The sequence below is a fragment of the Pogoniulus pusillus genome, chromosome 24 (assembly GCF_015220805.1).
Source record: "Pogoniulus pusillus isolate bPogPus1 chromosome 24, bPogPus1.pri, whole genome shotgun sequence".
Classification (NCBI taxonomy): domain Eukaryota; kingdom Metazoa; phylum Chordata; class Aves; order Piciformes; family Lybiidae; genus Pogoniulus; species Pogoniulus pusillus.
In genome coordinates, this window is record NC_087287.1 from 1809837 (window position 1) to 1837783 (window position 27947).

Sequence of the window (27947 nt, forward strand, 5' to 3'; positions counted from 1 at the left end):
TAGGTAGAATGTGTAGCTGAGGTTCACACAGCCAACTGATCAAAGCAATCATTGGGCCCGAATCAGAATTGAACCACTTCTGTTTCTTTCTGTTAAGAGCCAGAAAATGTTCATCTGAGTTCTGTCAGTGGCACACAGATCAGAGTGTAGATTTCACATGTGTTGGAAGTGACCTGCTGGTGACTGTTTGCCTTTTGAGAGAAAAACATATTTCCTCACTCTTCACTTTTCCTCTGACTGACCTGCAGCAGTATTCTGCTTGGTTTCCTTTTTCAAAAAAAAAAAAAAAGAAAGTTTTTGGTTAAAGTTTGCTTCCCAAAGCAGAAATGGTAAAATGCAAACACTGTGAACCAAAACAAAAAGAGAAAAAGACACTTTGACCTCTAATTAATCACTCTGCTTTTGAAGAGAAGCAGGAATGTTTCTGAAACCCAAACATGACTGGGTCTGCTATATTCCTTTGTGCCAGTGCATGACATGTGTCATGATGTATGGTACCTCTTGGCTCAGAAACTGTTTAACTGCTGTCTTATGATGAGATCAAACATTCCTGCCATCCTCAGCACCAGCTTTCACTTATACTTCCACTTAAATACACTGGAAAAGCAGCTGCTAAGGGAAGCTCTGAATGTATTGCACAGCATCCCCTTCGGCGCTTTGCAGAAGGAACAGTTGGAAGTGTGGCATCAGGTGAGAGTTCAGGCTAGGTTTGGTGGCTGAGTTTCTTTGCAGACTTAGTCTTGAGGAGGAGGTTATGTCATCAGGTCATGCATGTACCTGTGGGTGAATAACTTCACTGCTTCTATGTTTAAAGCTGTGTTTTCTTCCTCCAAAGGAATGCTAGAGCTTAGGCAGGAAAGGCTGTGTAGGTGTGGTGGGCTGATCCAAGCAGGCACTTGAGCGCTGGAGAGGAGAGGAAGAGTAAATAGAGTCAAGATAGAAATAATTTAATGAGTGAAGGAAAGGAGGAGACCAAAGCTGGTGACGCTTGGAGGTGTTCAATGCAAAGGCTGAGAACAGCAGCAGATTTGTTGGCAAGGAAGCTGTCTGGGTGTGCAAAGCTGGGGGAGGGCCAGCACGGTTAGCAGCCACAGCTCTTCCCCCAGATCACAAGTCATGCTCAGCAAGATAGGGAGTTTTGGGGTTTCTTAAATAAAATAAAGCTAAAAGACTTGGATTCACCAATAAATTCAAACTCTGCTCTTAGTCACTCCTTAGCTGTGCTGAGGAAGGCAAGGCAAAGCAAGCAGCTCTGGCTTCAAAGGCAGTGTGCTGTAACCAAACACGCCAGTGCTTCTGCGCCAGTTGCCAAGACCTGCTAGGTCAGCTGCAAGGAGCTTTGCTTACTTCACTGGCAGATCTGCAGCTAGGAGGAAAGAGAAGATTGTGATTGCTTCCAAATGGGAACAAGCACTGAAGCCTCTCCTGGGTTGCTTGGTAATATTTTTCAATAGAGCAGTTCTAGTGTGGAGGGAAAATAATGATTCGAAACTGGAATTTGGGTGGCTCCTAAATGTTGAAACAATTTAGGATTCCACGTGTCATATCCTCCCAGTAGGAAAAGCTCCTGCTTTGATACGTGCCTGCCACTTAGACATGGTCTTTTTCCATGGATTTATGCAGTGAAGATGCAGAAGATCTGTGATCACTGATGATGGCCATACTATGGTAGAGACAGGCCCCCTTCCCCAGCAGCAAGGAGCCAAAAAGGCATCCTCCTCCACGAGCTTCAAATCCTAAACTGTCTTTAGTCATTACTGAAGAAAACTCTGGGGATGATGGAGAATTCTTTGCTCATCTTGCTGTGATGGTTGCCTATCACTTTGAGCTGTCTCTACACACCCAAGCTCTTGTTTTAGACTCCTGGAACTGCAGCTTTCCAGCTAAGCTTGCCCTCCTCCACACAGCGTCTCCTTCTGCCAAGGTTTTGAAGATGGTGGGGAACATAAATGTGCAGTAGACATTCAAACTCATGTCACAGAGTGCAGCTGCCCCTCTCCTGGTAACAGATGAGCTGGATAACAATTAGCTGAACAGATCATGAGGCCACAAAGTGATGAAAGGAAACATCTGACTAGACTTTGAAGCAGCCACAATTCACCTTAGGCTTTTGCCTCTGAAGCGACAACTGGCACTTCTGCAGGCAAACGAATTTCAGAGTGCTTTCTGCAGGTTCTTTATTTTAGGTCCTTTCCAGTGTCAAGGTGGAGTTCTTGTTTCTGCACCAACTCCAGTCAGGGTCTGTGAAGACAGAGAAGGCCAATCAGCAAACTGCTATGGTGGAAGTTGCAGCTGTAGGGGAAACAGGCAGCAGTGGAGGTATTCTAGGGTGGAAATTTCCGAAGGGCAGATGTGTGGGGATCCTGTGAAAACCGAATTCCAGGTTGGTCTCAGATGTCTGGAGTGTTTGTTTCAAGTGCAGAAGCCGAGTCGGTTTTGGCTCCATGCTTAAGATGGGTGGGTGACAGGCTTGTCCTTATCTGAGTTAATCTGCCTATGGAAGCTGACACACGGACTGGAGGGGACTTACAGCAGGAAGCAGCTGAGACTGCACTGATGGGCAGAGTGCAGCGAGGCTGAAGGACTCTTTGAAATACTCCTTTTGTACAAAGTGCAGGGGCAAACTGCCAGGCCAATTACCTCAGCCTGTCCTTAAGATAAGAGAAACAGAGCTACCTCTGAAAGTCTCATTTAAAATATCGTGCTTCAAATGCAGAGGGAAAGAGCCTGCTTCTTTGGGAGCTCATTAAAGGTGTTTTCCTTTCGATTATTGTTTTTTGATCAGCCTAGGAAAATAATTGATACCTTGGTATCTCCTGCTAAATACAGCAGAAAGCAGCCAGCCATAGAGAGTGATGTGGTTTGGGTGGATTATGGTTAGATTTGCCTCTCACTGCACTTGGAAATCAAGTTTCCAGTTGCATGAAGCTTTGCTGACTTTAAACACGCAGACCCATAGTGGTTCATTTTATCTGCTGGCCCCTGTTTGTGCAGCTAAGCTTCCCAGTGCCTCTGGGTCTGTTTAGTTATGCTTCAGCCTGTGATTAAGTGCTACTTTCCTTGCAATTCCCCTGAGTGGTTTGAGTTCTTTGCTGAAGATAAGGAGATCCTTTTTACTGTACTTTGCTGTCTTTTGTGTCTGTTCTACTTCATTGTCTACTTTATTGTCTACTTCCATCCATGTCCTCCCTAGCTAAACAGAGGCTGAGGAGGGCAGGAACCTGCTCGATGCAATGAGAACCAGATAGTCATCCAGGTTGGAGAAGCCCCTCAGGATCACCAAGTCCAACCTATAACCCTACTCTACAAGATTCACCTTAAACCATATCCCTAAGCACCACATCCAAACCACCCTTAAGAGAAGGCTGGGCTTGTGGCATGACATTGCTTGGGAGTGGACTGGGGAAAAGGGAAACAGGCAGGATTCATCAGGACCTCACTGTCCAGGAGCAGACTAAAATTGCCTATGAAAAGAAAGGAAGACAGAAGGTAGCTACCTAAGGTCCCTGGGATTTAAAATCATTTGAACAAGGGAATGGAGACAGTGAAGGGAGGGCACTGGCAGGGGGCCAGGCTGCAGGGAGGGAAAAAGGAATATGGAAATCTAGGCATAGAAAAGGAATATCCTGAGGGTTTGGGGGATAACCAGGACCACTTCAGTGTGATCTAAGGTCAGAATGATGCTTAGGAATGGAAATGTTTGTACTTTCATTGTCAGACTGACTTCAGGTGCTTTGGGTATCCATTCTTTATCTGCCTGTGACAGCACCAACCTGGTCATTACCTGGTTTAATGCAGCTCTCTCACTCAGTAATCCTGTTTTCTGGCGCAAACCTTGCATCAGCTTGTCCTAGTGGAAACAGCCAGTCGCAGTTTAGGATGAGAAGAAATGGCCTCAACTTTCAGCAGGGGAGGTTAGATTTAGATATTAGGAAAACATTCAGGCTGCCCAGGGAGGTGGTGGAGACACCAAACCTGGAGGTGTGCAGGAAATGTATGGACATGGCACTTGGGGCTGTGCTTTAGTGGGCTTGGTGGTGTTGAGTCGACAGCTGGACTCTGATGATCTTAGAGGGCTTTTCTAGCCTTAATGATTCTGTGATAGTCCAGAAATGATAGAATGTTGTGTGGTAACTGAGGCGTTTCTCCTCCTTGTGCATATTCAGGCCTGAGAAATCATTCATAGTATGCCGTTGCTAGCACTCTTCCTGGGGGGCTTTTGGCTGGGTTTACAGGAACTGGCATTAACAGATCTGCAAGACATTGTGCAGTCAGCCCAGGGCAGAGAAGAGTTAGTGATCTGCAGTTGGTGCTCACTGGTGTCAGCAGTAATGCTGGTCAGACGTGCAGCCTGAAGGAGCTGAGTCTGGGTGGCACTGTGAATGGTGCAGCAGCTGGTGAGTAACTTCTGAACGTTGCCTTGCAGAAATCAGGAATGGGAATCTGAAGGCTATCTTGGGCCTTTTCTTCAGTTTATCTCGCTACAAGCAACAGCAGCAGCAGCAGCCACAGAAGCAACACCCACAGCACTATCCGTCCCAGCAGCCTCCCCCAGTATCCCAGCAAGCAGGGCCTCCACCCCAGTGCCAGGTTGGGGTACCCCAGCAGCCGGTACCAGCTTCGCTCCAGACTCCGTGCCAACAGCCCCCTCAAGCTGCGCAGCATCAGTTCAAAGCACAACCAGAAATGCAGTCCAGGTGGGCAAATTTCCTTGGAGTTGTTTTGTTAATTTCTGGTTTTCTTGTTAAAGGTCTTCTGATGGCAAAGAAACTTCTTGCTTGTGTTCAGCTCCAGAATAATGAGCAGGTGGGAAATGGAGTGCTGGGTGGCAGCTGACTTGACACCTTTGGAAGCTAAACCAGATGTGCTTGAATCTGTTCTAAGTGCTGGGGTGGGTGCAAAATACTTGCTAGACCAAGTACCCAGAGTATTTGATAAGGATAAATGCTGTCATAGAAACATGCAATACTTTGCTTTCAGCAGTCCTTTTGCTTCCTTCTGCTCACAAGGCAGGTATATTGCTACCATTACAGAACATATACTTGGAGCATGTGAAAACCAACCCTGAATTCTCAATTTACAGGATTTTCTGTCCCCACAAAGAGGTGGAAGGCTCTGATAGTGGTAAAAGAAATCAAGTTCATCACACAGACAAAAGGAAATCCAGGCTTGTTGGTCAGAAGTAGGCTGCTGCTTTACATGAAAACAACTTCTCACAAATAGTGCTTCCAGACCAGAATGTCGGTGAACAGAGGCAGGTCTTTGTCCCTTGGATGTCTTTAATCCTAGGGGTACTCTTTGCAGGTTAGAGTGAAAGCAAATGATGAAGGTAGTACCACTAGGAACAGCCTTCTGCTTGTCTGAGCCTTCCACTGCTGAGAGAGCAACTTCTTCAGTGGGGATAAGTGGGCAGGGGTAAAGCCTGAAGCCATATTTGCACAACCACTAAAGTGTGAAGGCTTTTTGTTTAATATCTCAAAGCTAATTTGTCTTAAAATAACACATATTAAGGTGAGCAGTAGCTGAAGTGCTGCTTTATGAGTTTAAATTAAACCTTTCAAGTGAGACTACCCAGAGCTTATTTGGATTTTGCGTGGTCGTGCTCATTTTGGGTGTAAGCAACGTGTCCATGGAATTGAAAACCTGAGAGTTGCTACAGCAGGTATAAACTTGTACAGGAAATAATTGTTGTCAAACAAAGATGTGTTTGGACATCCCTGGAGGTGCTGAAGGCCAGCTTGGATGAGGCCTTGGGCAGCCTATTCTAGTGGAAGGTGTCCCTGCCTATGGCGGGGGGGTTGGAACTGGATGGTCTTTAAGGTCCGTTCTGTGCTCCTGTGTTTCTGTGACTTTTCTGTCAAGAACATGCAGAGATGTGTGGGATGATTTGCATATTGCTCTGATACTTTCATATGCTGTGTGGCTTGTGCTGAGTTTCAGATAATCCAGCCACATCCAACCTGAAGGTGCTCAGTGTGATGCTTTCTTAGTCTGTCCAGCAGCTACCTTGCTCAGATCTGCACTAAATACATCTGAATGACTGAGAAGGAAGAGAGTAATGGAAGGGGAGGGGTCTGCATGCAGAACCACATGTTCAGTGCTCTGTGAAAATAGATTCCATTCAGGTTTTGAGAGTTTTGATCTGAAGTCAAGAAGGCAAGAAGCTTTTCTTTCCCCTTCCCTTCCCCCTTTCTTTTTCCCCTTCCCTTCCCCCTTTCTTTTTCCCCTTCCCTTCCCCCTTTCTTTTTCCCCTTCCCTTCCCCCTTTCTTTTTCCCCTTCCCTTCCCCCTTTCTTTTTCCCCTTCCCTTCCCCCTTTCTTTTTCCCCTTCCCTTCCCCCTTTCTTTTTCCCCTTCCCTTCCCCCTTTCTTTTTCCCCTTCCCTTCCCCCTTTCTTTTTCCCCTTCCCTTCCCCCTTTCTTTTTCCCCTTCCCTTCCCCCTTTCTTTTTCCCCTTCCCTTCCCCCTTTCTTTTTCCCCTTCCCTTCCCCCTTTCTTTTTTCCCCTTTCCTTCCCCTCTTCCCCCTTTCCTTCCCCCCTGTGAAATTCATAACATCTCTTTCTTCCCTAGAACACTGAGGTCAGTGCCTGAAGTTCTGCATTCACTGTTATCTTGCACTTTTTCTTTCCTGTCACAGTGCATCTCCCAGGGACTCATCTCAAAGCAAAATCATCCGATTCACTCTTGGTCAGAAAAAGTCTTCTAGGTTAGCATTTCTTCATCTTCTGCAAAGCATGAGTAATCCTTTTGCAATATTTCTGGGTGCATGTTTAGGGTTCCTGTTGCAAACAGTTTGTTCCAAGGTGTTTTACAAGCAGCTGCAGCCTGGACGTGTTAGATGGATTTTAATTTGTTTTCCCTTTTCATTTGTGTGGTTTCAAGGTGTGGAATGCATTCTTAGCCCCCAAGGAAATGATTTGGTTTTCTTGTCCTTTATGAGCTTTTGAGAACAAAACATGGTTCTGGGAGTTCTCTCCCCGCTGTACACTTCTCTATCAGTTGTATGTAGAGCTGCATTGCTGAAACAACAGCATCAGGCTGGGGTTTTAGTGGAGCCTCATGTGACCTGCCTTAGTCCAAGCAGCACCATGGGTCTGCCTCAGCAGAGCTCCTGCACTCCCCTGCTCTGAAGCTGAGCACATCTAATTTCCCTTCATAGATATTTCAGTCTATTCATAGAATCAACCAGGTTGGATTCATAGGTGTTTCAGACTATTTTTTCCCCTGAATGCCAGCATGACTTGCATGCCAGCTCATGTGCCCATCTCATCTCAGTGCTCAGAGGGGTTGCCGTGTTACTGGTGTGACTGTTAACCGTGGTTACTTCTGCTACAATTGCACACTGAAGTGCTTTCTTTGAGGATTTTGCTACAGTTACACACTGATGAACCATACCACTTTTTAGTCAGCCTGGCAAGGTCATAGAGATTGTGAACTCTGCTGTCTAACTGGAGTTTGTTTCCCCCATCTCACATCTTCCATGACAACAGCAAAGGGCTGCCGTGTAACTCCTGTTAAAACATCCCATGTTTGCCTTCCATGTTCCCTCTCGACCCTAATTATGGCCTGACAGTTTGCATGTGCCTAGAAAAGGTGCTGAAGTGCAGTAATGGGGAGTGGTCTCTGAGCTCAGTACCTTGCCACTAAGAGCAAGAAGCTAGAAAGATCTCACTCAACCCATTGTTTTGTGGGTTTTTTCCCCCCTGAGATTTCACAGGCACTGCTGTGAAATACCTTGGCCTAAGACCAAAATCAGGGGCTTAAAATCAGTCATTTAAACTACAGGGGGGAAAGAAAGTCTCAGAGAAATGTTATCTTCTTCAAGAGTGTTTTTAGCACCTCTCTCTTTCATCCTCTCGTGTTTTTACTGGCAGCGACAAGCCTGACTTCAGTTGGAACCTTGTCACTTCTTGAGTGGGCACATGGTTTGAGGAGCTTTGTTTGCTTTAAGACGTGACAGGTTTGAAAAACTCGTTTGGCCATGTGTGGGAGCCTTTCCTTACCCACCAGCACGAGAACATTATCCCCTTCCCTCCTGCCAAGCCCTGCTGGAAAACTCACTCCCAGTACCGGGGCTCCCAGTAGCCTTCCTCTGGTGGTTGGCTCCTACTCGCGGTGTTCTGCCGCTGAGTACAGAGTTTGAGCTGAGCTTCTCGTGCACCCCACCAGCCTGTGAGGAATCTATCTTGTTCCCTATTAAGCAAAGCAAACTCTTCATTAACTTGCATGTCTCGGTGGCTTCCAGGTTCTCAAACACAAAAGCGTTTGTCCCAGGTTTGCCTCTGCTTCTTCCAGTGCAGTCTCCTCTGCAGTGGATGAGGCATGTCTGGGTTGCTCTCCTTTACACCTGGCTGCAAGGAGGAGTTTGCACAACTTTCTAGCACCCCCCAGCGTTGAAAAGGCCTGGATAAATGGAAGGGTTCATCTGAAAGGCTTCAGCAAAGTTAACCTCAGAACCATGATACGCTGTGGCAGATCTGTGGTGCTTGTAGATTCATTTTTGGATTTGTGTTTGGGTGGTGTCTGCTCTGAGCTTTGAAAGCATGTGCATGCAGCAGCTGACATTTTGGCTCTTTTCCTTCACAGTGCTTTTCATATTTCCTATTTCTTCACTGCTCTTGGAGAAGGCAGTTTATTTAGGAAGCCCTGCCAGACCCTTCACTGGCTCCTCTTCCTTCCCAGAGGCACAACAGTGACTGACTTACTTGCATCCCCATTCTCTCTGGCAACTGGCACATCTTCATTTTAGCCTACAGTTGGCATGAGTTCTTTAAGACAGTTAGATTTTTGTGGTTTACATAGAGAAGCTTTAAAGAGATTCTTCTAAAGAGAGAGTGTGGAGATGGCAAAGAGCAGTCTCTCTCAGTGCTCCCGGAGGTGCCAAGATCTGGTTCTGTCTTTTAGTCTGTCATGGGATGTCCTTGCTTTTCAGAGGAGAGAGCTGTTTCACTAACTCTGCAGTCTGCATTCATGGCAGCTACCAAATACTGTTGCTGTTTGATCAGTTTAGGATGTAGAGATGTGTGCTGCTTAGTGCACAAAAGAACAGCACAAGCTTGGTAACTTTCTGCTGAACCTGGGCTTGGAAGGACTCGTGCGCAGCCGCTCCGAGATGTGATGCCAGTGACTTGCCTGATTCTGGTGGGCTTTTGAGGAGTCTTCCCCCTCCCCTTTTGCCTGCAAAGCATGACAGTAGTATCCCTGCCTGTCTATGTACTCTGGTCTCCTAACTGCATTTTTTTCTAGGTAAACAGCTAAGTCTTGTAAACACAGGTAAGGAAATGCTGGAAGAGATTGGCCCAGTTTAAACCAGAGGCTTACACCAGCTACCCTGATAATCTGGTTGCCCTACAAGGGGCACTTCAAGTTTGAGTGCTTTTTATAGGCTCAGATAATTCAACCAAGTTAAAATTCTACTGAGTTTGCCTGCCAGGATTTGTACCTTTCAGAGCAGGATTTCAATCTGCTTTTCTCCACGAGGCAGAAGGCAGCCATGTTCTGTCTCATTGTGTTGCCCAAAATAAGGGTAGCTCTTGTGAACAACACATAAAGTGTGTCCGGCAAGCTGGTTTAAGTAGTGTCTCCCTTAGTCTTAACCTTGTGCCAGTGCTGTTGCTCCAATGAATTTGCTTGCAAAGTGCTTCTGATCCACCGGATTTATGGCAACTGACCATTAATTTCAGTTCAGAGGGGTTCTTTGCTGATGCAGAGCAACTCAGACTGTAGCTTGCTTGACGTTCTGAGGCGAAGCAACTCAGACTGTAATTTGCTTGATGTTCTGAGGCGAAACAACTCAGACTGTAGCTTGTTTAATGTTCTGAGGCAAAGCAACTCAGACTGTAGCTTGTTTAATGTTCTGAGGCAAAGCAACTCAGACTGTAGCTTGTTTAATGTTCTGGGGCAAAGCAACTCAGGCTGTAGCTTGTTTAATGTTCTGGGGCAAAGCAACTCAGGCTGTAGCTTGTTTAATGTTCTGAGGCAAAGCAACTCAGGCTGTAGCTTGTTTAATGTTCTGGGGCAAAGCAACTCAGGCTGTAGCTTGTTTAATGTTCTGGGGCAAAGCAACTCAGGCTGTAGCTTGTTTAATGTTCTGGGGCAAAGCAACTCAGGCTGTAGCTTGTTTGACATACATAGGACAACTTCTGCAATTGTTCTCATAAAAGAACAGAGACCTTTATGAGTACATTGATCCATTTTCTTTTCAGCTTATGCATAGATATCCCATGAATTCTTCCCCAGAGTGCTTTTGAAATCTGTTTAATGACATGGTAATTCTTTCATCAGACTTCCAGGCCCCACCACGAGGGTGTCCACTGCAGGCAGTGAGGCCAAAGCTCGTGGTTCTCTTAGTGCCAACAATCGACGCAGCCAGAGCTTTAACAACTACGACAAGTCTAAGCCTGGCCTTCCCCCCCAGACACCAACAAGCAGCAATGACAAAGGTAAGTACTCAGGACATTTACATGCTTTCCTAATAGCGGCTTTGTTTGAGGGAAATGGAATTTTCTGTCATGTTCTGGAAGCTGTAAGCCTGTCTCAGAGCTGCGTGTTGTAAACACGGCAGTCACAGTCCAAAAAGCAGCTGCCTCTGCTCGGGAGAGAGCTAGGCTGAGGTTGTGCCTTGTAGTCCTCCTTTGATGTGACTGAGGTTGTGACTTGCTGTCCTCTGACATGATGAGGTTGTGACTTGCTGTCCTCCTTTCACATGACTGAGGTTGCAGCTTGCTGTCCTGAAGGTAAATGCAAGAGCCAGCCGTTAGGAAACCTGCTGCCACTGAGGTGTGTGTTTGTTTTTTTCTCATTTTGCTTCAAACAGGTAAGGGGGAATGAATTAATCCAAAGAGTGACACTTGATGAGCAGTTTGACAGGAATGGGAAATGACCACTGATGATTTCTTCAGTGTTTTTATAGGATGGAAATTTCTCCTTTCCTCTTGTGTGAGATCCTTTCGGTTACAAAAGCACATGAGCAAAGTCTGATTCCAAGCGTTGTGTAGCATAATGTTTGAAGGCAGGAACCTGTCGTGGTTTTATGAGTGGTGCAGTGAAGCTGTGTGCCTGGCAGTGCCTCAGCAGAGCTCAGCACTGCGTTCCTTCTGAAGTGGTGCTTTTTTGAATGGCATTTACTGGCTTCGTGTCCATTCACTAAACTGGAGTCATCTGCGAGTGTTCATTAGCTTGGCTTTGTAGCTGTGAGCTCTGTGGTGCAGCATTTACCAGCAGAGTTTTGGAGGGATGTGGCTGGTAAGAACTGAGCAAATCACTCCAGTCTGATACAGTCAAACTGTTGGCAGAGGCTGGCAGCTAGTCCTGTATCCTGAGCAGAGATCAGCTCTGGGTTTTGGTACCATCTCCTGGCTGTGACTTGGCAGTCACAGCCTCGAGGCTCGAGTCTCCTCCTCGTCTGTGCATAACTTCTGCTAGCAGCAGTGAGGGTTTTGCCTGAAGGAAAGATGCTGCTCTGGTTCATCTTGCCTGTGCTCCTCAGGCTCGTTTCTTTCCAGGAAATTGTCTTTTCTCTCCTCTAGAAACCATTGCCCTATGATTGCATGTCCTTAGGTTTTGGGATGTTGCCTCAATTGGCCAGTACAGCCCAAAACCTCAGGGTCATGGCAATGGAGGGGCCTCAGAATCTCCAGGGATGTTCTGAATCACCTTGGTTGGACCTTACATAGGAAGAGAATTAAATTCACATCTGACTAACATAATAATTATAATTATATTATAATATAATGTATTAATATGCTGCTAAATTAGCAGCATTCTACCTTGGTAAATCCATGCTTGCTATTTCAGAAGGGTCACTGTGTAAGCAGTAATTATTTAACCACAGCATGCACTAATTGTCTCTAAATTAGATCTGGCTTGCAGCTGGAGGAAGAAGCAGACAAGTTGTGGCATAAGCAGTGGAGCTGATGAGCCCTTGATATCCTCTGGAATGTCTCCTTTTGTCTCCTTACTGTCAATACTCTCCTCTTTGCTCATCACAGAATGGTTTAGGTTGGAAGTGACCTCAAAGCTCATCCAGTGCCAGTCCCTCACCATAGGCAGGGACACCTCCCATTAGAACTGGTCGCTCAAGGCCTCGTCCAGCCTGGCCTTGAACACCTCCAGGGAGGTTGTGGATGACAGAATCACAGAATGTGATTGGAGATCCCTGGGCAATCTGTGCCAGTGTCTCACCACCCTCACTGCAAACATCTTCCTCCTAACATCCAGTCTAAATCTCCTCTCTGCCAGTTTAAACCCATTCCTTCTCCTCCTGTTGTTACAAGACCTTGTCAATAGTCCCTCCACAGCCCTCCTGAAGCCCTCTTCAAATATTGGAAGCCCAATCTAAGGTCTCCTCCAAGCCTTCTCTTCTCCGGGCTGCAAAGCCCCAACTCTCTCAGCCTGTCCTCAGAACAGAGCTGCTGCAGCCCTCTCCACATCTTGGTGGCCTCTGCACTGGCTCCAACACTTCCATGTCCTGCTTGTGTTGGGGTCTCCAGAACTGCACACTGGGCTCCAGCACAGGGTTGTGTCTGGGCTGCACTCACACTGCAGGCTCCTCTTGAGCTTTTCATGCCCCTGGCCCCCCAGGTCCTGTTCCTCAGGGCTGCTCTCAGCCATTCCCCACCCAGCCTGGAGTTGTGCTTGGGATTGCACCAACTCGACACAGGATCTTACACTCGTGTCCCATAACTACTGGGCCGGGGGATGACTCCTGCCTGAAGCTTGTGTTGGCAGGCCAGGTGATTCCTACCTGTCTGTGGCTGGTGTGCTCCTAAGCTATATTGAAGAGAGGGCTTGAAGTGTCTTGGCTTTTTTCTCAGTTTACCAAGATGACTGAATAAGGACAGTGAAGTCCTGCTTTCACTCTTAAACAAAAAGGAAGGAGAGAAAACCACTCTCATAGAGAAATAACAACAGTTTGTCAACTGAGTAACTTAAATATCGACTCCATTCAGGCAGGCAGTCCTGTGAACCCTCATTCCTCATCCTAATCCCTCTCCTCAGCAAGATAAACTGGTTGCTGAAGAAGCACACAAGAGCCTCTGCTTCTTAGGGGTATTACAGATGACTGCAAGAAACAAGGGTGGGTTTGAGGTTGACAGCTTAGAGAAGTTGTATTAAATACTCAGGGTTTTGCTCTGGTCAAAATTTCCAGTCATAAATTATGGCCTTAAAAAAAAAAGGGGGGGGTGGGGGGGGCTTGTGTAAGTTGGACTTGAACTTCACTAAAAAACATAATCCTGACACAAAGTTGGTCTGCATCCATGAGAAACAAAAGCAGTTGGTCTGACAAATCTTTGGCTTATTTTAAGTTAATTGTAACATTGCCAGACAAAGTTTATTGTCAAAGTACTAAGACAATTCAAGTTTTCTGACCCATATCCTGTATTTTGCTGAAGGAAATGAGACTTACATGACCATGCTGTGTGCCAGTCTTGGTAAGTTTTCATCCCTTTGCCCTTTATGAGCTCCACTGAGTGTTTTTGGAGGGGGAAATGGGAGAAAGGGAAATCTGCCTGTTTTGGCAGCCTGTTTTGGCACGAGTGCTGACTTGGGGATGGAAGGTAGCCTTCAGTGTGTTGTGTTTGAGTCCTTCCTTACAGAGTAGGTTGTAGTGTTCAGCTTTTATTAATCTGTGGCAGTTCCTTCCAAGTGTGAATTGTCTTGTTAGTCGATGGGCTGTGTCTTGTGGCAATGGGTGAGCACTAATTGAAACAGACTGTGTCAGGCAGGGAAAGGACAGGCAGTGGAGCATGGGGGGATAGCTACTGGGGGATAAATAACCTAGATTTTGGGGAAAGAGTCCATCAATCAATTAGTGATGAGACCACTGGTTTTCTAGATTCTTGGGGGAAGAATTTTAGATAATGTCAAAAATGGTCAGAGTGAGAGATTCTGGGATGCATGCTGGCAGTGTGAGCGCAGCCCAGACAGCAGCCCTGAGCTGGGCTGCAGCAAGAGCAGTGTGGGCACAGGGCAAGGGAGGCGATTCTGCCCCTTGGCTCTGCTCTCCTCACACCCCACCTGGAGCCCAGTGCGCAGTTCTGGAGCCCACAGCACAAGCAGGACGTGGAAGTGTTGGAGCCAGTGCAGAGGAGGCCACCAAGATGCGGAGAGGGCTGCAGCAGCTCTGTTCTGAGGACAGGCTGAGAGAGCTGGGCCTCTGCAGCCTGGAGTAGAGAAGGCTTGGAGGAGACCTTGGAGTGGCCTTCCAGTATCTGAAGGGGGCTCCAGGAAGGCTGTGGAGGGACTATTGACAAGGTCTGGGAATGACAGGAGGAGAAGGAATGGGTTTAAACTGGCAGAGGGGAGATTTAGACTGGATGTTAGGAGGAAGATGTTTGCAGTGAGGGTGGTGAGATACTGGCACAGGTTGCCCAGGGAGGTTGTGGATGACAGAATCACAGAATGTGATCAAAGATTAACAAAACTGCTTATGTGCAATTTCAAGGGAACTCTGAGGTTTGACCATGACAAGGAGGTGCAGAACAGTGTCCTAGGTAGTGCCAAGGAGGGTCAGATGCTGAAGCCTACAGCTTCAGTACAGAGCGACGCAGTCAGTTTTCCCACGAGCTTGTTTCAGTGGTTTGCTTGGCTACCCACAATGCAGAGGCCTTTATTTTGACAGCTCTGGACACCCTCATGTCCACTGTCCACACTGACCTTGGGGCATTGCCTTTTCCTTTTGTCATCTCTGAAGTCTGTTGACGTTGTATGGTAAGAGTCTGTTGATTACTTTCTAGTTCAGATCCACAGTCGGTGAAATCCATGAACTTCTGACTTAAAATGCCATCTGTAGTATGTTCTGAAGGGATATTGTAATGTGACAGGCTTGCAAGCTTTCATCTTAGGCTGTTTTATCTTCTCCTTTGTGCCTAATATTTTATTTACAGCAATCCCACAGAGGGCAGTAGCAGGCTGTGGGAAAAATGACACTTTGCCTTCAGATTGAATGGTAGATAAATGTCAGCTAAACCTCTGCCAGCGTTGCCCATTTCCACATGACATCCAAGGAAATGGCTACTAGTCAGGTTTCTGAAGAAGGCAGTGCTGATAATGTCAGGGTTGTTTCTGAAATGGGTACTGTTAGTATGAAATAGGTAGCATTAGTATTGTAAATTTATGTTTTCAAAGTGAGACTGACAAGTCATTAGTAAAATGTTAGTTAGGAGATGTAACTTCCACTCTGCTGGGCAAATCAGTCTGATGAGTGTATGGTTATATAGAATCAACCAGGTTGGAAGAGAGCTCCAAGCTCATCCACTCCAACCTAGCACCCAGCCCTAGCCAATCAACCAGACCATGGCACTAAGTGCCCCAGCCAGGCTTGGCTTCAACACCTCCAGGGATGGTGACTCCACCACCTCCCTGGGCAGCCCATTCCAATGCCAATCACTCTCTCTGACAACAACTTCCTCCTAACACCCAGCCTGAAACTCCCCTGGCACAACTTGAGACTGTGTCCCCTTATTCTCTTGCTGGGTGCTTGGCAGCAGAGCCCAACCCCACCTGGCTACAGCCTCCCTTCAGGTAGCTGCAGACAGCAATGAGCTCTGCCCTGAGCCTCCTCTGCTGCAGGCTGCACACCCCCAGCTCCCTCAGCCTCTCCTCACAGGGCTGTGCTCCAGGCCCCTCACCAGCTACTCTCTGCCAGCACCCCCAGGTCCCTCTCTGCTCTCAGCCACTCTGTCCCCAGCCTGTTTGGGGTTGTTGTGGCAAAAGTGTAGAACCCTGCACTTAGTCTTGTTCAATCTCAACGATCTACCAACGTGTGCACTTTGTGTAGGGAGTTAGATTTATCAGGCCAGAGACTTCAAAGATTGTCTAGTTCCAGCCCACTGTCACGGGCAGGAGAACCTTCCACTAGGCCAAGCTGCTTATGGCCTCATCTGGCCTGATCTTGAACTCTTCCAGAGGGGACATATCCACAAACCTCCCTAGACAGCTGAGAACATCGAGTTCAGCCATTTGCCTAGAGCTTGCAATCCCACCACTGGTGCTCAGCTACTGCTACTAAACCAGTGGATAAGGAGGTGACAACTCAGAGTTCTTGTGGGCAGTGTTTTGAAGGCTGGGATTTTCAACAGTGTTCATTCCCCTGATGAAGAGGCATGCTGGTGAAACAGAGAATAGCACAGCATGATTAGAGAGTTGGAAAGGCTCTTTTCCAGGTAGGTGTTTAAAAGGTTAATTTATCTTTGTCCTAAAGAAAAGTCACTTCCTAGTTATCTGCAAGATACCTGTGGGCTGTGACACCCATAGCAGGAAGGGTTCTTTATTACCTCGGTGGACAGCATCGCGGTATGCATTTCATTTGGAATTAGCCCAGGTCAGACCACAAGCTGGATACATATTTTAAGAATGAGGGTGATTAGCCCCACTGAAAGAGATTAACTTGGGTGTAATGAGTCAACATTTAGCATTTGCTCAGAGCTGATGTTCAGGCAGAAGTTACAGTTTTGGCTCAGGAATTACTGAGTGAAATTCTTTGAACCCTGTCACCTTTCAGCTCAGCTCAGCTCATCCTACTGGTTTCCCTGAATGAAGAGTCCTCGTGTAGGCTCATGAAAAAGGAGGAACAAGCTGCCTGCTGTAACATCAGATGAAATATTTGATGTTCTGGATGACTGAGCTTGGCTCCTGTGCCAGGTACAGGATGGTCAAGTGCTATTGCAGGAGCTTTGGCACTTGAACCCTTATGTTCTGCTTAATCTGATCCAGTTTTTACCACTCCAAATAAATGAATCATAATGATCACAGACAAAACCCAGGCTTCTGCCTTTGTGCCAAATAAGAGTATAAGAGCAACAACAACAAATACACTGGTGGAAGAAAATAGCTTTGAGACTTGTAAAACATGATAGAAACTGCTGCTGCAGTTAACATTTTCAGTTCCCTCTCCCCTGCCTTATAGCAGTGCTCTGCATAGGAGCCTGGATGTGGAAGCAAAGGCTTCTTCTGGCTGCAGGTACAAGGGTGGTTATGACAGCTGTGGCAGGGGAGCTGAGAGATGGAATCCAGTTCCTGTGGCATTAAGCCAGCCTGACTCGAGGCTGGCAGAAGTTTCCCAGGCCGTCTGAGCAGTCAGTCTCTCCCAAGTGGAAGTGGTGTGTATGGGCAGCCTGTTGCAGTGGTCTGCCCTGCTTCCCAGCCAGAGAAAAAGCCATTCCTTTCCAAAAGGCAATGGTTGGGGTGAGCAGGAGAACAAGTGATGTGTTTAGAGCACACTCGCTGCTTCTCTCCAGTGGTGATGCTGTCAGCTGGAGCAGGACTGTTTCAGTGCTGGCTGTGTTAATGGCCAGCCTGGTCAGTAACCATAAAAACTCATTTCAAAGGACCTGTTGTCCTCTGGAAGAACAGAGTCCAGATAAAGATTGTCCCAGCTTAATGCCTTTCTATTTGCCAGACAGAAGGTTTGTGTCGGTTGTGACCCTCAGGAGAGTCATTGGCATTGAACAAAATACTCACCTTCAGGCAGCTCAGATGGATAGGCAGATGTGATAGCATCATAGAATGGTTTGGGTAGGAAGGGAACTCCAAAGCTTATCCAGTCCAACCCCCTGCAGTCAGCAGAGACATCCTCCATTAGAGCAGCTTGCTCACAGCCTTGTTCAGCTGCACCTTGAATGCCTCAAGGTTGGGGCCTCAACTACCTCCCTGAGCAATCTACTGCAGTGTTCCAGCACCCTCATGGTGCAAAACCTGTTCCTAACACCCAATCTAAATCTGCTCTTCTCTCATTTCAAACCATTGCTCCTGGTCCTGTCTCTTCAGGCCTTTGCATACAGTCCCTCTGCAGCCTTCTTGCAGCCCCTTCAGGTACTGGCAGGCTGCTATGAGGTTTGCCTGGAGTCTTCTCTTGTCCAGGCTGAACATCCACAGCTCCCTCAGCCTGTCCTTGCAGCAGAGGTGTTGCAGCGCTCTGATCATTTTCCTGGCCCTCCTCTGGACCCACCCCATCAAATCCATGTATGTGTGTATTTATCTGTATGGAAATATCTCCTTGCACTCTTTCAGTTTCCTAATCAAATACACTGTTTTTAAAAGGCTGGCTCCTCTTAGTGAATCTCTTCTGACATATTTGTGTTGGGCTTGTGCCCATAAGCCAGCTTAAAGACTGTCAGAGTGTAACAAGCAATATGACACATTTTCAGAAGATACAAGTATGCAGTAAATCATATTTGTGCTTCGTTTTACAACTGTTTGACTGCCTGAATTTGGCATTTAAAAAGATGTCCTCATTTTGCCTAAACAAAGGCTGGCTGAAGGCTTCTTTGCAGCTGGAGTGGAGCTTTACAAGACTACAGAACTTTGCCATAGTTGGTATAAGCTTTAGGAACATCTAAACCAAGCCAAATATGTATTTAAATAAATGTTCAAGGGAGAAAAACCTAAGGAAAACAGCCAATGGCAAGTTGTTAACTGTGGAGAAAATGAGGATAAAACCCCTGAGCTCTGAAGTAAAACCTAACCTTGAGGAGCAGCTTCTTGCCCAGTGTGCCTCTGCCTAGCTGCACTGGAAAGAGTTGAACCGTGTTAATTTGTACCAGCCTAAGAGCTGGCCCAGAATTTCGTGGCCTTTACAGTTCCTAGATGTTTCCTTTTAAAATTAGTATTTAGAGCTGCTTGTAAATTTATTGCTGGGTGACTTATGCCAGAAGAGCAGACGTGGAAATCAAAGTTCACTGTCAAATCCTAGGGAAGGAAATGGCAGTGGTGCTTGCAGCCCAGACTTCTGAGAGTGCCAGCACGCTGCTGCCACACCTGCAGAGGCTTCCTTTCTTCCTGGGCAAGAGCAGCATCCAGCCTCTTGGGCCCTTTTGGTGGGAAACCCCAGTTATTCTCTCCTGAGCCTTCTGCCTGTTTCTCACTTGGTTTAGGTTGGAAGGGACCTCAAAGCTCATCTAGTTCCAACCCCCTGCCATAGGCAGAGACACCTCCCATTAGAACAGGTCACTCAAGGCCTCATTCAGTCTGGCTTTGAACACCTCCAGGGAGGGAGCAGCCACAACCTCCCTGGGCAACTTGTTCAAATATACCTAAAAATGCATAACTGGTACCAAGGAGCTGCCACCAGCCCTGGAGTGGCTGATGAGCATGAAGCCATGGCCCAGCTCTTCGTTACTGTCATGAATAGTAGACTGTCACCTGCATGCTGACCTGGTTTGGGTGATCTGCTGCTCCTGGAGTAGAATAGTTTCGTTGATCAGAGAGAGGAAGTGAAGACCCTGCTAGAAGTAGGGATCTGTGTCTGTCAGCTGGGGTTGGTGGAAATGTGTCGTAGTTCCTTCAGCATATTTGTGTCAAGACAGGTGATGGTAAAGATATTGGTGCTTCTGTTTGGTGGACTCCTCTGTTTAAATGTAGAACATCTCCACGTGGGAGCATGTTAGTATCCACCACTTCACTCTGTACAGCTGGGCAGCTGTAACGCATTGCTGAGTTCAAACGTGGCTTAGTTTGACCTGTTGACTAAGGGGGAGTTTTCTGTGATGCTTTCTGCTATTGCCAGTCCCAAAACTCTTGCACCCATTTCTTCCTCCATGGTCATTCCAGGCCGTGGTTGGAGCCACTACTAATAGTCAAACCAGGGCAATATCCCCTTAGTGTAATTCTCAGCCCACTGATATATGTGTTTATTATGTTTCATGTAACCTGTCTGCAGGAAAGATGTGTCAGGTCAAGGCTGCTAAGTGTACATATTGTCCACTCCAGCTTTATGTAAGACTAATGAAAGACTCCATACCAGTTCCCTGTCTGGAACTCATTAATGCTTTTGAATCGCTCTGTTAGGAGGAATCTTGGGGGATTTGATTGTACAAATAATGAGAAGAAGATGGAGAGTGATGAACAAGAATGCTATTTGTCTGGTAGTAAAAGGAGGGTGCAGCTCGTTTTGAATGGCACAGCCAACTCGGTTTCATTATTTTTCTGATCATCTCACTGGTATGTGGTCGGTAGAGGTCCCTCCAGCCTCTTTCTTAGGCAGTCATGTGGACAGCATTTTGAATTTTACAGCAGCTAAGCAAAAACAAGAAGGAATTCAAGTGTCTCAGTCAGTTATGTCAAGACAGTGAGGACAGCATAGCCTGTGCTCCACTTTTGTTTCCCTTCAGCACAAAGGCTGAGTCTTGGCCAGCAGTGGGACTGCTGTGTCGTGTGCTGGGGCTGCGGGTGAAGCAAGGAGACCCTGCAGAAATGGGGAGGTTGAGTTAGTGACACCTCTATGGGCTTCACTGAGGATTTTCAGCACGTTTCTGGGAATTCACAGAGCTGCTGTGTCTCCAGTGCTGGGATTGAAGAAGTAGATAGGATGGAAGGAGAGAAAAACATCAAGGACTAAAGGTAACTTCTTTCTCATGGTACAACAGATGAAACCATCCCTAGTGGGAAAGTCAGCGGATGGAGGCTGGAGGAACTGATTCTGCTCAGCTCGATGAGATTCTTATCCTTAGCAAAGCCAAACAGCTCCCATCTGGGCTTTTCTCAGGCTGTGCAGTTTCCCTCTGACAATCTCTGCTTTAGGGAACGTTCTTGTTGCCTTTTGTTGTGATCCAGAGTAGAGGAGACAACACAAAGCTTCAGTCATCCCATGGGTGGTGGTCGTGCCTCTTGCCCACCCTGAGCTGGTAATTCTGCCAGTCCCTTCCACCCAGCTGTGGTTCTTTACAACTGAAGTAGAAACATCCGTGGGCCCAAAGAGTTGTGCTTGTTTTGAGGAAGGGCTGTGTGCCAGGGTGCTCTTGTTGGGAATGTTCTGCTCTACCTGCTTGTGGTTTGGATTACAGAAAGACTGATTTTCATAGACAGCTGCTGGCAGGATTGCAGGCATTCCCAGACTTCAGGGGTTTGCTGAGCATGATAGATCATTACTGAAAAAGAGCACAGCTCAGCTAAAAACCTTTCGCTCTGCAGGGCTCTTTATTTGTAGTGTTTAGAAGTAGTCTTCCGGTGGTTGCTGGGAAAGGGTCAAGACTCACCAGTTGCTCTAGACAGGAGACGATGAAACTGCCACGGTGGTTTCTGCCATTCTGACACTCTCCTGTCATAGGGCAGATTTGCTTTCGCCTCCTCAATTAGACTCTGGTTGTGAATTTGCTTTTAACTCAGGTCTATGGGCTGGACAAACAAGAGATTTCTCTTCATGAGAACTTCTGATTTTTTCCTGTAGCTGTGAAGTGAAGAAAAAAAATGAAATGAATAAGAAACGCTGGCACTTAGTTCCATGGTCTAGGTGACTGGCAAGGGCTAGGTGCTAGGTTGGGTTGGATGATCTTGGAGGTCTCTTCCAACCTGGTTGATTCTATGATTCTTGACCCTCCTAAGGAGAAGTAACTGTGGGAGCATCCTTCCTGTTCATGTCACCTTTCATGCTTATTGTGATCGGTGTTGAAAGTTTCCAGTTGGAGCAAATGGGAGTCCCCTTGGCTTAGAGTGAACGTGACAAGTGATGGGAAAGTGCATATCTTTTCTCCTGACCTTCTCAGAGACTTCCCTGGAAGAACTAAAGAACAAAGCCTTCAGACCTTTTTTGCTGTTTCCATCACAAACAGGTAGGTTTGCAGATGCAGTTGAGGCTTTGCAGGAGCAGCTGAGATCAGATTTAGCCAGGCTACAGTGTAAATTGGCATTGGAGCTGGACCACCAACATCTTCTTTATTTTGAACAGGAAAGCTAGGAACAAAGTAGATCTCAGGCCAAGATCTGACTTTGAAAAGAGGGACGTGGTCTTTGTTTATTGGGGGCTGTAGCTGGAGTTTGGAAACACTTCTCTTATAGGCAGTTTTAGTTAACGCAGGTTGCCGAAGACAGAAAACATCTCCCTCGCAAAGGAACACATGGGAAGTATTGAGCTTATTAGCTGAGTGCATGAAACCTGCTCTCCTTTTCATGAGGGAAGGGCCTGTGCTGTGCTGAGTAAAACTTGCCCCTCTGCATGCTGATGTGTACCCATGGATTGACGTTGCTGCTTCATTAGCAAACCCAGCGTTTGAGTCGTCGTGCTGGCAGCAGAACCCCTCTCGTGTACCAAGAGTGGGCTGAGAGGCAAAGGAGCCAACAGACTTGTTTGTGAGAAAGAGCAAACCTTGGGGAGGCTGAAGCTGAGGCCACTTTTCATGTGTGCCTTTTCCTTTCTTGTGTCACTCTGGCCTGGTGCAACCTCACCTCCAGGATTTTGTGTTTCCACTTCTGCTGTGTTTGACTCGAGTAGGAGCCAAAGACTGCTGCTGTGCTCGTCCAATATCTTCATTCCCAAAATGCAGCTGCTTCAAACCTGCACTTCAGAGGTTGTAAATACTTTTTCATTCATTTTGGGTGCCTTGCACCCAGCATTCACAGCAATCACCCCAGGAAAATGTTAAGGAGAGATTCTGAGAATTAGGTTTATGTCCCCAGGGGGACCTGGGCAGGCTGCAGAGCTGTGCCCAGGCCAACCTCATGACATTCAACAAGGCCAAGTGTAAGGTCACAGTCCCAAGCACAACTCCAGGCTGGGTGGGAAATGGCTGAGAGCAGCCCTGAGGGATAAGGCCCTGGGGGTCTGGGCTGATGAAAAGCTCAACAGGAGCCTGCAGTGTGAGTGCAGCCCAGACACAACCCTGTGCTGGGTGCAGCAAGAGCAGTGTGGGCAGCAGGGCAAGGGAGGGGATTCTGTCCCTTGGCTCTGCTCTCCTCAGACCCCACCTGCAGTCCTGGGTGCAGTTCTGGAGTCCTCAACACAAGAAGCACATGGAAGTGTTGGAGCCAGTGCAGAGGAGGCCACCAAGATGCGGAGAGGGCTGCAGCAGCTCTGCTCTGAGGACAGGCTGAGAGAGATGGGGCTGTGCAGCCTGGAGAAGAGAAGGCTTGGAGGAGACCTTGGAGTGGCCTTGCAGGATCTGAAGGGGCCTACAGGAGGGCTGGTGAGGGACTATTGACAAGGTCTGGGAATGACAGGAGGAGAAGGAATGGGTTTGAACTGGCAGAGGGGAGATTTAGACTGGATGTTAGGAGGAAGATGTTTGCAGTGAGGGTGGTGAGACACTGGCACAGGCTGCCCAGGGAGGCTGTGGCTGCTCTTTCCCTGGGCGCATTCAAGGCCAGGTTGGATGAGGCCTTGAGCGACCTGTTCTAGTGGGAGGTGTCCCTGCCTATGGTGAGGGACTGGCACTGGCTGAGCTTTGAGGTCCCTTCCAGCCTAAACCCTTCTCTGATTCTGGGCAGGTACTAATGTTTTGGTGTGCTGGTGGTGATTCCTTTGGCCTGTGTCTGCATGAAGTGCTGTCTCTGGGTGAATTGCTTTGTGCTCGTCTGGCACTGCTGGCAGCAGAGGCAGACTGAACTTCCACACAGGAGGGTGTCTGTGGGGCAGCTGGGGCAAAGCAAAGGCTGTGTTTAAAAACAAACTGAGGGGAAAAGAAGTTTATTTTGTTCAGTGACCAAGTTCAAAAGGTAATAGTAATTAGAAATCTTGAGGGTGTTCAACGACAGGAGGGAGGAAGAAGTTCTGGACTTGGAGCAGTGCTTTTGGATGTGGAAAGCAGGTCCTTCCACTCGATCCAAGCAGAGCCTTTTCCCAAAAAGTCCCTGGGCTGGAGCACTTGCCTGGGCTGTTGGGATCGAGTTGCCATCCCAAGTGAGCCGACACCTTCCCCTCGCCTCCAGAAAAACACCGTGGAGCAGGCAGGAGCCCTGTTTTGCTGTGGGCTGCCTGCTGTTTTAGGTCTGCGGCATGCTAACAGCTGGCTCAGCCTTTGAGGTGGAGGCAGACCTTACAGCTGGGCGGGACGCAGCCTGCTGCTTGGCTCTTGCCTCAGGACCTGTGCCCCAGCCTCTGGGTCACAGCTCGCAGAAGGGCTCTGCATGGGCTCTGAGTTCTGGTGAACGCAGGATGGCTTTGTTTGTACCAAGATTGTTAGAACAAGTCCAGAGGAGGCCACCAAGATGCTCAGAGGGCTGCAGCAGCTCTGCTATGAGGACAGGCTGAGAGAGTTGGAGCTCTGCAGCCTGGAGAAGGCTTTGAGGAGACCTTGGAGTGGCCTTCCAGGATCTGAAGGGGCCTACAGGAGGGCTGGAGAGGGACTATTGACAAGGTCTTGTAGTGCCAGCACAAGGGGTAATGGGTTTAAACTGGCAGAGGGGAGATTGAAACTGAATGTTAGGAAGAAGTTCTTTGCAGTGAGGGTGGTGAGACACTGGCACAGGTTGCCCAGGGAGATTGTGGCTGCTTCCTCTATGGAGGTGTTCAAGGCCAGGCTGGACGAGGCCTTGAATGTCCTGTTGTAGTGCGAGATGTCCCTGCCTATGGCAGGGGTTGGAACTGGCTGAGCTTTGAGGCCCCTTCCAACTTAAACCATTCTATGATTCTGTAAGACACACCTTGCCTGTATTTTTCTCAGACAGTTGTCAAGAAGCTGTTTGAGAAGAGCAGAGCTTTCCTTTCCAAGTCCTGTTTGGCTGGCTGCATGTTCCAGCCAAATGCCCTCTCACCCCAAGCTGGGTTTGGGTTGCTGCGTGTTGCACCCCTCTGGGGGTGCGCCCAACTCTGCTGCTTTGGAGCTGCATCTCTCACTCCTAACTCTCAGTTTGTCACCTTTGTTCCCCCAGTCCTGTTGATCCTTGCAACTCAGTTACTCTGAGGCCATCAAGGGTTCCCTGTCTGTATTGATTAGTACATGAGGTTCATCTTTGGACCCAGCTGAGGCATATTGATGTATCCGAGGCAGGTCCGATGTGTTTTGGGCATGGATATGCTTTGGGTCAAGGTTCATTTGGCACGGTTAGGCCAGAACTTAGTGCTGAAATGACAAAGAACCTCTGCTTTCTGTAGCAGTATCCCAGTGTGAGGTTGGCAATTGTTTTTCAGAGAAGAAGCTGTGCAAATTAATTGTAAATGAAGCACAAATGGGATTTTGTGAAGCTTTCCTTACATTGCTGGTCATCTTCTGTGCGAGGCAGGCTGAGACAAAAGCCTGCTTGTTCTGGGTTTACAAAGGGATTGTGGTGCAGTGTTCCAATGGGAAGGAGGTTTTCATGGGTGGGAGGACTTCAGGAAATAAAAATAATAACAAAGTGGTGTATGGTAAGAGGCATGAAGGAAAAAGTGGTGGTGCACAGCTGGTGAAAGCAGGGAGATTAACATTTCCAGCAGTGGCTGAAGTAGCTGTGACCTTCCTTCCTCTGTGGGCAGGGTGCTGTGATGGTGGGTCACAGCTTCTCCTGACAACAAGCGTCAGTGCAACTCCCCGCACTCACTTCTTCAGTCCTCCTTACCCCATCAGATTCAATCTAGTAGGCTTGAGCAGAGCAACTAGAGGACCGTTGCTCTTTGGCACCTTTGTGTCTTGCTTTTCCTTCTGTACTAGAGCAAAGCAGGAGCAATGCCCTGGAAGTCAGCAGACTGGCGCTAGCTTAAAAGAAAGTACAATTCCTTTTGGTGGCTGTAGTCCAACTCTTGCTGCTCTCCAGCTCCATGCAGGTCGTTTGCCATCGGAGGGGGACTGGCAAAAGCAGCCAGTATATTTGTTGCTGGTTAGTAGCAGAGTTCTGGAAAGCTCTGACTTCAGTAGTGTTTGTAAAGTGTCGTTAATTCCTGCTGCTCTGCTTTGTCCAGAACCATGCCAAATGACCGACTTCATTATTCAGGGGTCTCTGATGCTCTCAGAAACCCAATTCCGCACTCAGTCAGGAAGATGTACGTGCTTGAAATCTTCAGCAGATCTGGTTTGGATCAGAGGAGGGAGGTTAGCAGAGCCGTATCTTCGCTGGGCAGCCGAAAGTGAAGTAAAGCAGCCCCTGTGCGGCTGCAGCATGATTTACAGGGCTGAATTCAGAGGGCAGCTCCTGCTGCCGGGGACGCACGCTCACAACCGCTGTTGATTTTTGAATTAAAAAAATGCAGCTCTGTACACAGTTTACTCTCTTGCTAGAGGGCAGGGAAATATAGGTAAGAGCCGTTAATCCCCAGCAGGCTGCTGGGCAGGGGAACAGACAGAGATGACAAAAGTTAATTGGAAACATGAGCGGTTTAACAGAAAACATATTTGTGATGATTGAGAGAGCAACGTCTCCAGAAAGGAAACTCTGCACAGAGAGACTTCAGAGGAGAAGTGGCCACCAGTAGGTGAGTCTGATTTTTTTCAAGCTCTCTCTAAGCTCTGTGCTAATTTCTTAACAAGAGCAAATGACATTAAAAAGAACTGAATACAAAGACAAGATTTGCTTTCTCTGGGGGGCGGCGGAGGGGGCTGCACCACTGCTGGCGCTGGCTTCTCTTGCAGGCTAGATGTAATGCTTCATTTGGGGTTATTGCATAGGAACACAATTGGGTTTATTTTTGTGCGTGGGGTTTTCTTCTAGCTTTTGCATACGGAGGTCTTATGCTCCCCCAATAACTAAAAGGACTTTAGTTTCCATTTTTTCCTTACTCCTGCATTTTTTTGTACGTTTGAGGTTTTTCTCAGAATCGAACTTGGACAGCAAGCATCCTGCCAAAAGCAGAGGGAACCCTTAGTTAGAAAGTAGTGCTGTGTTTTTGCTAATGGAAAAGTATTACCAGCTTAATAAGGGAGAAGGCATTGCAAAACACATTTTGGTTTGGAGGAGTTTCTTTTTTATTTATTCCTTTTTCTTGAACCAGCAACTAAATGTAAATTACATGGTAGGAGCTGCTCTACTGTGTAGGAAAAGAAAACTGCTCCTGATGTTGAAAATACTAATATGTATCTGTCTTTTTCATGTTATTAATGCAAAGTTCCTAGTGTTTCATTACAAAAAGAATTCCAAGCTCATCTATAGGTACTGATGTGTAAAATTTGGGGGTTGTGTTTTGTCTTTCTCCCAGAACCTGCAGACAGTCCAACCTCCCAGCCCACAGGAATGAATGAAAATGTCTCATCCTCAGTTCAAAGCTGCAGCGGTACTGTTGGTTGCAATAACTCCTCAGCCATCCCTCAGCCCAGCTCTGCTATTAAACCTTGGCGCAGCAAGTCCCTTAGCGCGAAGCACACAGCGACGTCTTCCATGCTCTCCGTAAAGCAGCCCCCAGCAGAGCCTCCGAAGCCACCCTCAGAGATCTCCAAAACGGCTCCCAACAATCAAAAATCCATGCTGGAAAAACTAAAGCTCTTCAATAGCAAAGGAGGCTCCAAAGCAGGGGGGACAGCACTCGAGTGTCCAGGGTCTCGGGACAACAGCTGCGAAAAGCTAGAGGCGCTTCTCAGCTTGGAGGAAGGCGAAGAAATCGATGCCACCAATCAGAATGTGAACAATCCGGGATCTGTGTCCAGTAGTCCCAAAATTGCACTCAAGGGAATTGCACAAAGGACTTTCAGTCGGGCACTAACTAATAAGAAAAGTTCTCCAAAGGGTAATGAGAAGGAGAAAGATAAACAGAAGGAGAAAGAAAAGGATAAAAGCAAAGACGTTGCAAAGAGAACATCCATCACTGAGAAGCTGGACCTGAGAGAGGAACCAAAAGAGGAACAGACAGCAGCAGCAACCACAGAGATGCCAAAAAAGTCCTCCAAGATTGCCAGCTTTATCCCAAAAGGAGGAAAGCTGAACAGTGCCAAGAAGGAGGCCTCTGCCCCTTCGCACAGTGGAATACCAAAACCAGGAATGAAAAACACCACAGGGAAATCCTCAAGTGCCCCCGCTCCTGCGAAGGAAGGCGAGAGAAGCCGCGTCGGGAAAGCCGGCTCCGGGCTGCCTCATCAGAAGTCTCAGCTGGACAGCAGGCACTCCAGCTCCTCCTCCAGCCTGGCCTCCTCAGAAGGGAAAGGCGTAGGAGGCCTCAACAGCAGCAGCAGCAGCCAAGCTGTCAATGGCCCCACCACAACGACACACACCACAGGGAGCAACACTGTGAGTGTTCAGCTACCTCATCCCCAGCAGCAATACAGCCACCCGAACACTGCCACCGTAGCTCCTTTCATGTACAGGTATGGTGAACCTCTCTGCTGGGCTGTTCTGA

General features: G+C 47.6%; 1 protein-coding gene across 2 annotated transcripts in view; it reads left to right on the plus strand.

Annotated features, from left to right (window-relative positions):
- The window catches only part of NAV2 (neuron navigator 2), a 196266-nt gene that overhangs the window by 69495 nt on the left and 98824 nt on the right, over positions 1-27947 (plus strand). The window contains exons 5-8 of one of the 2 annotated variants that reach the window (XM_064163051.1): positions 4427-4697; positions 6636-6704; positions 10283-10440; positions 26817-27915. In XM_064163051.1, the coding sequence (XP_064019121.1) occupies positions 4427-4697; positions 6636-6704; positions 10283-10440; positions 26817-27915 (1597 nt within the window). The remainder of the gene's footprint in view (positions 1-4426; positions 4698-6635; positions 6705-10282; positions 10441-26816; positions 27916-27947) is intronic. The other variant, XM_064163052.1, reaches the window with a different exon arrangement.